At 47.3% G+C, this 12655-nt stretch overlaps 1 protein-coding gene across 1 annotated transcript in view; it reads right to left on the reverse strand.

Annotated features, from left to right (window-relative positions):
- Window positions 1-12655, reverse strand: part of DDX31 (DEAD-box helicase 31) — a 47368-nt gene that overhangs the window by 22595 nt on the left and 12118 nt on the right. The window contains exons 12-15 of the mRNA XM_087704668.1: window positions 11084-11328; window positions 9639-9815; window positions 7626-7685; window positions 309-359 (exon numbers count right to left, since the gene is read on the reverse strand). Coding sequence (XP_087560794.1) covers window positions 309-359; window positions 7626-7685; window positions 9639-9815; window positions 11084-11328 — 533 coding nt within the window. The remainder of the gene's footprint in view (window positions 1-308; window positions 360-7625; window positions 7686-9638; window positions 9816-11083; window positions 11329-12655) is intronic.

The following is a 12655-nucleotide window of genomic DNA, read 5'->3' on the forward strand; positions in this document are numbered from 1 at the left end:
AAAATAAGCCCTCCCTGAAAATATTGCAACACAGCAGCAGCCACAAGGTGACCACACTCGTCGCCTTCCGCACCTCCAAAATAATAAGACCACCCCGAAAATAAGGCCAATTATTTTGGGGATCAAAAGAAAATAAGACCCTGTCTTATTCTTGGGAAAACATGGTAGATATTTAACCTTCATTTTTCTTCTGGTTTCTGTTCAATTTTGCTATTGCAATTAAAACCCGTAAGAAAAAATAAATGTGTGAAATAAAATTGTTTAAAAAAATGGAAGAATCCACATGGCGACAAAAGAAGATCGCTTACCTGCACAATCCAGGTGACTTGGGGCAGATCTAACCCACGAGCAGCCACATCCTATTAAAAAAAAAAATCAGAAAGTTCTCAGTTGTTGGCTTAATAAAGTCAGGACTTTTCATTTGTATGATTCTCAAAGACATCGGTTTTAAACAGAGGGAGGGGGGAAGAGAGAGAAAGAGAGAGAGAGAAAGGAGAAGAGAAAGAGATAAAGAGAAAGGTGAAGAGAGAGTGAGGAGAGGGGGGAGAGAGAAAGGGGAAGAGAGAAAGAGAGGAAAAAGAAAGAGGAAGGAGTGAGAAGGAGGGGGAGAATGAGAGAGAGAAAGGAAAAGAGAGAGAGGGAAAGAGAGAGGGGAAGAGAGTGAGAAGGAGGGGGAGAGAGAAAGAGAGAAAGGAAAAGAGAAAGAGAATAAGAAGGAAAGAGAGGGAGAGAGAAAAAGAGAGAGAAAGGGGAAGAAAGAGAAAGGGGAAGAGAATGAGAGAGGGAGAGAGAAAGGGGAAGAGAGAGAGGGAAAGAGAGAGGAAAAGGAAAGGTGAAGAGAGAGTGAGAAGGAGGGGAAGAGAGAAAGAGAGAGAGAGAGAAAGGAAAAGAGAAAGAGAGAGAGAAAGAAAGGGAAAGAGAAAGAGAAAGGGGAAGAGAGTGAGGAGGGGGAGGGAGAAAGAGAGAAGGGAAAAGAGAAAGAGAGAGAAAGAGAGTGAGAAGGAAAGAGGGGGAGAGAGAAAAAGAGAGAAAAGGGAAGAGAGAAAGAGAGGGAAAGAGAAAGGGGAAGAGAGAGTGAGAAGGAGGAGGAGGAGAGAGAAAGAGGGAGGGGGGGCTAATCTGGGAATATATAGAGATTCAGGCATTTTAAGGAGCAAAAAGGTTTACATACTTCATTTTATTTTTGGGAATTAGTTGCACCCAAGTGTAGAAAAAGGCTCACGTTGTTGGTTCCATACACCCCCTTTAAGAGGGACGCTGGGTGGGACCCCTTACTTTGGGAGAGAGCCCCGGGGGTTGTGGGGGGGATCCCTCTTTTCAATGGGACTTGTACAAATTCCTGTACTAAATAATAAACCAAATAAACCAAAAGAAAATAACGTATTTTTCCTTTCTTCTCCTGCTTTTTCTTTCTTCCCGTTTCTCTCTTGCTTTCTTTCCTCCCTTCCACTTCTCTTTTCTCTTCTTCTTTTGCCTTCCTTACTTTCCTTCCTAATTCCCTTCCTTTTTCTTCTTCTTCCCCCTTTCCCCTTCCTTCCTCCCTTCTTTCCTTTCCTCCCTCCTTCTCCTTCCTTCCTTTTTCCCCTCATTCTCGCCTTCTTCTCCCTCCCTTCCTCTTCTTCTTTCCTTTCCTTCCTTCCCATTCTTATCTCCTTCCTTCCTTTCTCCCTCCTTCTTTCCCTCCCTCCAACTTCCTTCCTTTTCTTTTCCCTCCTCTCCCCCCCTTTTCTTTCCTTCCTCCCTCCGCATTCATATCTCCTTGCTTCATTTCTCCCTCCTTCCCCTTCCTTTTCCCCTCCTTCTCTCTTCTCCCTCCCTCCCCTTTCCTCCCTCCTTCCCCTTTCTTTTTCCCTCCTCTCTTCTCCTTTCCTTTCCTCCCTCCCTTCCTTTTCCCCTCCTCCTCTCCGTCCCTCCCTTCCTCCCTTCCTTTCCCCCTCTTTCTCTCCCTCTTCTCCCTCCCTCCCCTTCTTCCTTCCTTTTCCCCTCCTCCTCTCCCTCCTTCCTATCGTCTTTTTCTTTCCTTTCCTCCCTCCCCATTCCTATCTCCTTCCCTCCCTCCCTCCCCTTCTCCCTCCCACTCTAACAGCCCTCCTCCACTTCATTATCTCCACTCCTTGCTTCAGTTCCCTTCCTCTCTGCCAAAACGAAGGGCGGGGGGGGGGGAGATGATTGGATTTGACCACGAGATTCATCTTATTAGGTGCCAGGATGCCAAGGTACTCGCTTCCAATTCGGGGAGTGGGGGGGGGGGGGAGGCTTTACTCCAGCCCGCAGCGCCTGGCACAACTGGCCGCCTGCTCCCCGTCCGCTTCGCGAAACCCTCGCCCTGCCAAAACGGGTTATTAGTTTAAGCAGATCAAGGCACACCACCATGCAAAGGGATAATGAGTATGCAAATATATTAGCACTCATTATAGTGTTTCCACCACATTGGCTGTTGGTTTGTTTTTTACACTCGGTTGGTGCAATTAAGGGCAGCTGCCTCCCGACACCGTCGTTGTCGAGTTGTGCATTTCAGCGACAACCACACCCCTTCTCCCCCCCAGCACATTGCAGAGTTTTACGGGTAGTCCTCGATCTGCAACGATTTCGCTTAGCGACCGGCTGACATTACGGGGCACTGAAAAGCGTGACCCACGACCATTTTTCCACGCTAACGACCGCCGCATGACCCCCGGGGATTCGCATTCAGACGCTCGGGCAACTTGACTCGCATTTAGGACGAGCGCAGCGAACTATTTATTAATTTGCATCCGGTCTTTTAATTAATTTTTATAAATAAGGGGAGGAATATAGCAAATGCTTCCTCTGCCCCCTATTTTCCCCACAACAACCCTGCGAGGTGGACTGAGATGAGAGAGAGAGAGGGAGTCCCCCAAAGTCACCTAGTTGGCTTTCACGCCTAAGACCAGACTAGAACTCCCAGTCTTCTGTTGAGTGGCCCAAAGTCACCTAGTTGGCTTTCATGCCTAAGGCAGGACTAGATCTCCCAGTCTCCTGGTGAGTGGCCCAAAGTCACCTAGTTGACTTTCATGCCTAAGGCAGGACTAGAACTCCCAGTCTCCTGGTGAGTGGCCCAAAGTCACCTAGTCTAAGGCAGGACTAGAACTCCCAGTCTCCTGGTGAGTGGCCCAAAGTCACCTAGTTGACTTTCATGTCTAAGACCGGACTAGAACTCCCAGTCTCCTGGTGAGTGGCCCAAAGTCACCTAGTCTAAGGCAGGACTAGAACTCCCAGTCTCCTGGTGAGTGGCCCAAAGTCACCTAGTTGACTTTCATGCCTAAGACCGGACTAGAACTCCCAGTCTCCTGGTGAGTGGCCCAAAGTCACCTAGTTGACTTTCATGCCTAAGGCAGGACTAGAACTCCCAGTCTCCTGGTGAGTGGCCCAAAGTCACCTAGTTGATGTTCATGCCTAAGACCGGACTAGAACTCCCAGTCTCCTGGTGAGTGGCCCAAAGTCACCTAGTCTAAGGCAGGACTAGAACTCCCAGTCTCCTGGTGAGTGGCCCAAAGTCACCTAGTTGACTTTCATGCCTAAGACCGGACTAGAACTCCCAGTCTCCTGGTGAGTGGCCCAAAGTCACCTAGTTGGCTTTCATGCCTAAGACCGGACTAGAACTCCCAGTCTCCTGGTGAGTGGCCCAAAGTCACCTAGTTGACTTTCATGCCTAAGGCAGGACTAGAACTCCCAGTCTCCTGGTGAGTGGCCCAAAGTCACCTAGTCTAAGGCAGGACTAGAACTCCCAGTCTCCTGGTGAGTGGCCCAAAGTCACCTAGTTGACTTTCATGTCTAAGACCGGACTAGAACTCCCAGTCTCCTGGTGAGTGGCCCAAAGTCACCTAGTTGGCTTTCATGCCTAAGGCAGGACTAGATCTCCCAGTCTCCTGGTGAGTGGCCCAAAGTCACCTAGTTGACGTTCATGCCTAAGACCGGACTAGAACTCCCAGTCTCCTGGTGAGTGGCCCAAAGTCACCTAGTCTAAGGCAGGACTAGAACTCCCAGTCTCCTGGTGAGTGGCCCAAAGTCACCTAGTTGACTTTCATGCCTAAGACCGGACTAGAACTCCCAGTCTCCTGGTGAGTGGCCCAAAGTCACCTAGTTGGCTTTCATGCCTAAGACCGGACTAGAACTCCCAGTCTCCTGGTGAGTGGCCCAAAGTCACCTAGTTGGCTTTCATGCCTAAGGCAGGACTAGATCTCCCAGTCTCCTGGTGAGTGGCCCAAAGTCACCTAGTTGACTTTCATGCCTAAGACCGGACTAGAACTCCCAGTCTCCTGGTGAGTGGCCCAAAGTCACCTAGTCTAAGGCAGGACTAGAACTCCCAGTCTCCTGGTGAGTGGCCCAAAGTCACCTAGTTGACTTTCATGCCTAAGACCGGACTAGAACTCCCAGTCTCCTGGTGAGTGGCCCAAAGTCACCTAGTCTAAGGCAGGACTAGAACTCCCAGTCTCCTGGTGAGTGGCCCAAAGTCACCTAGTTGACTTTCATGCCTAAGACCGGACTAGAACTCCCAGTCTCCTGGTGAGTGGCCCAAAGTCACCTAGTTGACTTTCATGCCTAAGACCGGACTAGAACTCCCAGTCTCCTGGTGAGTGGCCCAAAGTCACCTAGTTGGCTTTCATACCTAAGACCAGACTAGAACTCCCAGTCTCCTGGTGAGTGGCCCAAAGTCACCTAGTTGGCTTTCATGCCTAAGACTGGACTAGACCTCCCCCCCAAAAATTCTGATATTTATAGCAAGCCAAGACTGAGGCTTCATTCTACTGGCGTATAACTGTGGCTCTTTCCATGCTTCGTTGTTGTTGTTAGTTGTGAAGTCATGTCTGACCCATCGCGACCCCATGGACAACGTTCTTCCGGGCCTTCCTGTCCCCTACCATCTTCTGGAGTTCATTTAAGTTCATGCCAATAGCTTCAGTGATTCCATCCATCCATCTCATTCTCTGCCGTCCCCTTCTTCTTCTTTTGCCCTCCATCGTTCCCAGCATGACGCTCTTCTCCAGTGAATCCTTCCTTCCTTCTCATCAGGTGGTTAAAGTCTTTGAGTTTCCTCTTCAGGATTTGGCCTTCTAAAGAGCAGTCAGGGTTGATCTCTCTAGGACTGACCAGTTGGATGGCCTTGCAGTCCAAGGGACTCAATGCAGGAGTCTTCTCCAGCACCAGAGTTCAAAGGCCTCCATTCTTTGGCACTCAGCCTTCCTTATGGCCCAACCTTCACAGCCATCCTTTGCAACTGGGAAAACCCTCGCCCAGAAGTTGCTAAACAAGTACACTAATTTGATATATGAAATGGATAAACTAATTAAAATATAGAAGCCACCACTGCAGGGGATCCAAAGAAGATGCATCTACTAAGAGTTGGACTGCAACTCCCATTGACCTGTGGACAGGGAGAGATTGGAAATGTAGTCCAAGATGCTTCGTAAGCTCCCAATGCGGGACGAGGGTCACCGTCGCCTTCTAGGAGAACAGAAGGCAGCCTCAATCTGATTGGGCGACTCCATGGCGAGACAGTCTGCTGATTGGCTAAAGAGGAGGTATAAAGACCTCCTCTTCCAGCCTCGCCTGGGAAGGAGACCTCCTGATTGGCTGAGCCCTGATAGCAATGCTCTCTTGGATCGATCTCAGGGCCGTTGAGAACGCTTTTTGGGGCAAGTTGGCAGGACATCCTAGGCACTTTAAAAACGAAAGAAGCTCCACAAATTTGATCCAGGCCTCCATGCACCTAAATCTTGGGTGCCAAAACAAGGCATTGGCCAGGGCTGTGTCTTCTAAACCAGCCCGGGCATGGCAGCTTTTGACAACTGGCTGCCGACGTGAAGCTCCCAGGCCCAGATGGAAGGGCCTTCGTCCCTGTGCCAGCTTGTCAGTCGGACTCTGATGATTCATTTCTCTGCCCCAAAAGAGCACCTTAGCAAAACGGGAGGAGGAGGAGGAGGTGGAGGGGAGAAAGAGTGCAGCGGAAGAGTCCGAACTGCCCCCCCTCTTCCCCCCTCCGTGTCTCTTCCCCCTGCCTGCCAAGAGTCATTAAGGCCCGAGTGTGGAAAGCCGTCAGCGGGGAGGACGCCCCCGCCAGTTCGGGCGACAGATTGGGGCTGCGTCATCGGCGGAAGGGAAGGGGAGAGCGCCAAGCTGTCAGGAAGGGAGGGAAAACGGCCGCCTGTGCCCGCCAGAAAACTGGCAAGACGCGTTAGCATGATGGAGTCAACGGGCAGAGGGAAGGAACAGACGCGCCTTCAAAGGGGGATGCCCAGCACTGAAGGGCAACAGGAGCAGCAGCTCCTTAGAAAGGGCGAAGCTAAACTTGGTAGAAGGCAGGGCAAGCAGGCAGAGGGAGGGGTAGGTAGGTAGGTAAATAGAGAGGTAAGTACATAGACAGCGGTAGGTAAGTAGTTAGAAAAATAGTCAAGAGAGGTAGGTGGGTAGGTAGATAAATAGAAGTAGGTAGATATAGAGAGAGGTAGGCAGGAGGGAGGTGAGGAGGGGGCGGGCAGGCAGAAAGGCAGACAGACAGAGAGGAAGGTAGGTAGGTAGACAGAGAAATAGACACATAGACACATAGACAGACAGACAGATAGATGATGGATAGAGAAGACATTGATGGATGGATGATAAAAATAGATGGATGGATGGAAGATTGATGGATGGAAGATTGATGGATGATAGATAGATAATAAATAGCTAGCTAGCTAGCTAGCTAGGTAGGTTGGTAGGTAGATGATAGATAGATAGATAGATAGATAGATAGATAGATAGATAGATAGATAGATAGATAGATAGATAGACAGACAGACAGACAGACAGAGAGAGAATATAGAATAACAGTGTCAGAAGGGACCTTGGAGGTCTTCTAGTCCAACCCCCTGCTTAGGCAGGAAACCCTATACTTAGATAGATAGATGGATAGATGGATGGATGGATGGAAGATTGATGGATGATAGATAATAAATAGCTAGCTAGCTAGCTAGCCAGCTAGATGATAGACAGACAGACAGACAGACAGAAAATATAGAATAACAGTCAGAAGGGACCTTGGAGGTCTTCTAGTCCAACCCCCTGCTTAGGCAGGAAACCCTATACCTAGATAGATAGATGGATAGATAGATAGATGGATGGATGGATAGATGGATGGAAGATTGATGGATGATAGATAATAAATAGCTAACTAGCTAGCTAGCTAGGTAGGTAGGTAGGTAGGTAGGCAGGTAAGTAGAAGATAGATAGATGATAGATAGATAGATAGATAGATAGATAGATAGATAGATAGATAGATAGATAGACAAACAAACAGACAGACAGACAGAGAATATAGAATAACAGAGTCAGAAGGGATCTTGGAGGTCTTCTAGTCCAACCCCCTGCTTAGGCAGGAAACTCTATACCTAGATAAATAGATGGATGGATGGGTGGATGATAGACAGACAGACAGACAGACAGACACACACACACACACTTTAAAATACATTGCTCAGTTTTGCTTAGCATTCCTCAACCTTAACCCAGGTTAATCATGATCCTCCTCCCTTCTCCTTAAGTTTGAAGATGTCATCGTCTGAATTAATTCGCTATCTTTCCCTGGCTAAGTTGGGCACTGAATCCGTGATTATTTTTTGTCAACTCACCGTGCAGAGCAAGACTCCAGTCTTCGATTGCAGAAAAGCCTGGAAGACGGCCGATCTATCCTGCAAGAAAAGGAGAAAACACGAAATGTGTCGCTGGATCGGGCAAGTATAACTAATTCCTTAAGAAGATTTTTTTTAAAAAAGACGATTGCCAAGGTGCCCAACCGTTTTAATCTTCAGCCGATTTTCTAACAGCCAACAAACAGAAGATTTTGTGCAAGGATGCAAGCACTTTTTAAAACTGCTGGTTTTAACTGAATTTAATTATAAATTTCAGGAGCAAAGGTGTACTTTTGGCTTATGTTGCAGTAAAGGAAGCATGTAGGAAATGAACAAACGAACGAATTCAACCTTGAATTATATTTTTTTAGGGGGTCTGGCAGAGCCGACGTCCTCTGGATAGTATTTCTTGGAAGATTATGAAAAAAAACAGAAAGAATTCATTTTGGAAAAGCAGCCACCTTTTGAAGTACCATATTTTTGGAGTATAAGACGCACCTAGCTTTTGGGGAGGAAAACAAGAAAAAAAAAATCTGCCTCTGACTCCCAGCAATTTGCCTCCTTGCAGCAAATAGCCAACAGCCCGTTTCAGCTTCAGCACAGCCTGATTAGCACAAGCAGCTGATTGTCGATGGATCAGCCTCCCTACCATGAACTGTTTTGGGCTGCAGGGATTGCCATAGTCTATTGCCGCCTCTGTGTGCACCCTTTTTGGCCTTCACACAGCTTGTTTTCGGCCTCCAACTGCTCATTTGGGGTGTGTGTGTCAGAATGGACAGAAAACAAGGTATGCAGAGGCCAAAAATGGGATACAGAGGCCAAAAATAGGACACGCAGAGGCGACAATAGTCAATGGCAATCCCTACAGCCTGAAACAGCTGATTGTCTGGAGGCCAATCCAACCAACAATCAGGTACTTATTGAAGCTGTGCTGAAGCTGAAACAGGCTGTTTGCTGTTTGCTGCAAGAAGGCAAATTGCTGGGAGGCAGAGGCCAAAGGGTGGGGGCTGGCGGGTGGGCAGGTCTCCATTCGGTGTATAAGACGCACCCAAATTTTCAGCCTCTTTTAGGGGGGGAAGGTGCATCTTATACTCTGAAAAATATGGTAATAAGTTAGGATTTCAAAAAGAGAGTGAGAAAGAAAAGGAGAGCTGGCCTAGATTGAAGGTTGTCTTAACTATAGGTCGTCCTTGACTTACGAACGCAATAGAGCCCAAAATTTTGGTTTCTAAGCAAGACAGCTGCCAAGTGAGTTTTGAACCCATTTTATGACTTTTCTTGCTGTGGTTGTTAAGTGAATAAACCGCAGTTGTTAAGTTAGTTCCCACTGACTTTGTTTAGGTCGCAAAAAAAGTGATCACGTGACCCCAGGACAGTCCAATCATCATAAATATGAGTCACCTGCCAATCATTCTAATTCTGAACATGTGACCACAGGGGGATGGTGCAACAGTGGTGTGAAAAATGTTCATAAATCACTTTCCCCAGGGCTGTTGTAACTACTTTTTTTATTTTTGGAAGCTTCCAAAGGAGGGAAAAAAAACCCAATGCACAAATTTCAACGATGCTCCATACAAATTGAAGGACGTGGTGGCTCAGCAGCTAAGACACTGAGCTTGCCGATCAGAAAGGTCAGCAGTTCGGTGGTTCGAATCCCTAGCGCCGCGTTAACAGAGTGAGCTCCCATAACTTGTCCCAGCTTCTGCCAACCTAGCAGTTCGAAAGCAGGTAAAAAACGCAAGTAGAAAAATTGGAACCACCTTTGGTGGGAAGGGAACAGTGTTCCGTGAGCCTTCGGCGTTGAGTCATGCCGGCCACATGACCACGGAGACGTCTTCGGACAGTGCTGGCTCTTCTGCTTTGAAAAGGAAATGAGCACCACCCCCTAGAGTCGAGAACAACTAGCACACAGATTCGAGGGGAACCTTTACCTTATATATGAATTGTGGAAAAGATTTCTCACTAGATGTTAAAAAAAGGGGGGGGGAGTTTATAGGAAAGACCCGAACTCACCTCTTGTTTCATGTCACCATGCAAACGTGCAAACGTCAAAGGAGAAAGAGAGCCTGGTGCAAATCCTGATCCTTCTTCCCCAGACTCCTCGCACAATACTTTTCGGAAGAGGACGTAATGAAACTCCACTTGCTCGCGACTCGAGAAGAAGACAATCATCTTGTGGCGTTTTTCCAACTGGAGAGAGAACAAAATCTGAGATCAATGTGGGCGATATGGAGAGTTAATGTAGGCAAAGGGGGGGGTGGAGAACTTGGATGGGGGCGGAGTCAAAAGAGGCGCCAGCCTAGAATCTGTACATAGACGCAAGCAAACGAAATCCAATCTGCCTTGAATTCCATTGACCCTTATCTAACTCTTAGCGGGTGCTAACCCTTGGTTGAGAACATTCCTACGCAAAGACAGTTTAATTGGACCTTCCCGAGTGCATCAATGTGGTCTGAACATTTTGGAGTTAAAACATGTTAGGAAATACATGGGAAAATCCCATTGGGGAAAATTCCACTTAGGGTTAGGATTAGCTCTCCATGAATTTGCAGAGCGAAATGGGGATTCGGAGCCTGTCAGTATGGTTAGGAGGGGGCATGCCTTCCGAGGCGGCCTTATGTACATTTCCTGGCAAAATACATGGGGAAATCCCATTCGCGAAAACTCCACATGTTTTGGGTATCTACTGATACCCAAATTCAATAAACAAAGAAACAGATAACACATTTCCATCAAAGTCATTTTTCTTACTCTTGGTAGAGAGTGCGTCGTTCTGGGTAAAGAATCCAGCTTTCTGGTCATCTGGCTTTTCTTACAACTATCATATTTTTCAGAGTGTAAAACACACTCCCCCCCCCAAAAAAAAGAGGGTGAAAATTTGTTTGCGTCGAATATAGCCCCGCCCACCCGCCAGCCCCCACCCTTTGGCCTCTGCCTCCCAGCAATTTGCCTCATTGCAGCAAACAGCAAACTGTTTCAGTTTCAGCACAGCCTGATTAGCACAAGCAGCTGATTGTTGGTTGGATCGGCCTCCTGACAATCAGCTGTTTCAGGCTGCAGGGATTGCCATCTCCGCACACCCCCTTTTCAGCCTCTGCATCCCATTTTTGGCCTTATTCACCCCATTTCGGCCCATTCCGATCCCCGCTGCCTAGAACGGGAGGAAAAAGGGTGCAGAGATGCCAAAAATGGAGCGCATGGAGGCAGCAATAAGCTATGGCAAGTCCTGCAGCCTGAAACAGCTGATCAGCAGGAAGCCAATCCAACTGACAATCAGCTGCTTGTGCTGTTCAGGCTGTGCTGAAGTTGAAACTGAAACAGGCTGTTTGTTGCGAGGAGGCAAATTGCTGGGATGCAGAGGCAGATATTCTTTCTTGTTTTCCTCCCCAAAAGCTAGGGGCGTCTTATACTTCTGAGTGTCTTATGCGCCAAAAAATACGGTACTTCAAATCTCTTACCTTGAATTTTCCAAAAATGAAAGCCGCCAAGGTCACTAGTCTTAGCTTGCTCGGGACCATTACCACGTTCTGACGGAGTTTTTCTGGCACAGCAAAACTGCCCTGCTCTTCCTCCTTGGCAGGAAGAATGCCAGCATCTTCCCGGAGGCAGTCTTTTTCCCGAGATATATTTGAACCCGGGGCCTCTGACGCCACTGTAATGCAGGCGGGGTCTTGCAAGCTGATATGGGCTAACCGTGAGACTCCTGTGGCCAATCGGCAGGTGAAGAAGAAGAAATATGTAACAAACAGACCTGGCAAATTGATAGCTTTGATCGAAAGGGGAGGGGGGAGACAATTACTTTTGTGTCTAATTGGAAACCACTTCTGGACTTTGTGCCTGAGGTGGGAAAAGAATGAAACTAGGGGAGACATGATAGCAGTGTTCCATATCTATCCATCATCTATCTATCTATCTATCTATCATCTATCTATCTATCTATCTATCTATCTATCTATCTATCTATCTATCTATCTATCTATCTATCTTATGAAAAGAAGGACTAGGGGAGACATGATAGCAGTCTTCCAATATCTCAGGGGTTGCCACAAAGAAGAGGGAGTCAAGCTATTCTCCAAAGAACCTGAGGACAAGAAGCAATGGGTGGAAACTAAACAAGGAGAGAAGGAAGTTACATCTAAGGAAAAAACTTCCTGACAGTGAGGACAGTTAATCAGTGGAACACCTTGCCTCCAGAAGTTGTGAATGTCCCAACACTGGAAGTCTTTAAGAAGATGTTAGACAGCCATTTGTCTGAAACGATATAGGGTTTCCTACCTAGGCAGGGGGTTGGACTAGCAGACCTCCAAGGTCCCTTCCAACTCTGCTATTGTATTGAAACTTTGATTGTGGGGTTTCCCGATGGATAGGTTTGTTGTTATAAAAACGGCTAGTTTAGAAGTTTATGTAAAAGACAGAAGTTGAGGTTTGAGGCTATTATCTTATTCTACAGCACCAGGGAGGGAGTTGGAAATCAATGCCTTTATCTTTCTTTTTTCCCTTTGCCCCACACTTTCCCTCTCCCCTTTTTCCTCCCGAATTTGCCTACTGTTTCCTTTTGTATATACACAAACACGCATAAATATGTCGATAGGAAAAAACCCATGAATATGCAACAAGCGATTGCACTCAAAACATCGTCCTTCACTGCTCCCTGACAACCCCCTGCTAATTCTAATACAGTCCTCGACTTACAAACCATTTGTTTTGTGTCCTTTCCAAGTTATAAGGGCCCTGAAAATAGCTACCAATGACTGTTTTTCACACTTATGACCGTTGCAGCAGTTCAAAATTCAGAGGCTGGACAACTGTCTCATATTTATGACGGTCGCAGTGTCAGGTCACATGATCCCCTTTTGCGACCTTCTGTTCTGACATAGACTTCCTTAAAAAGCATGAAGCATAGTCTGGGTCCCGGCTAAACCCCTTTTATTTACACGACAGGTGGATTCCTTTCCTTCACAGTCCACAAGGCTCAGCGAAAAGTCTTTCAGAGGAATGTTTATCCACACGAACCTTATCTCGCTTGGAGA

This window comes from Thamnophis sirtalis, unplaced genomic scaffold (genome assembly GCF_051295495.1).
Source record: "Thamnophis sirtalis isolate CommonGarterSnake01/CBP01778 unplaced genomic scaffold, rThaSir2_p1.2 scaffold_2, whole genome shotgun sequence".
NCBI lineage: Eukaryota > Metazoa > Chordata > Lepidosauria > Squamata > Natricidae > Thamnophis > Thamnophis sirtalis.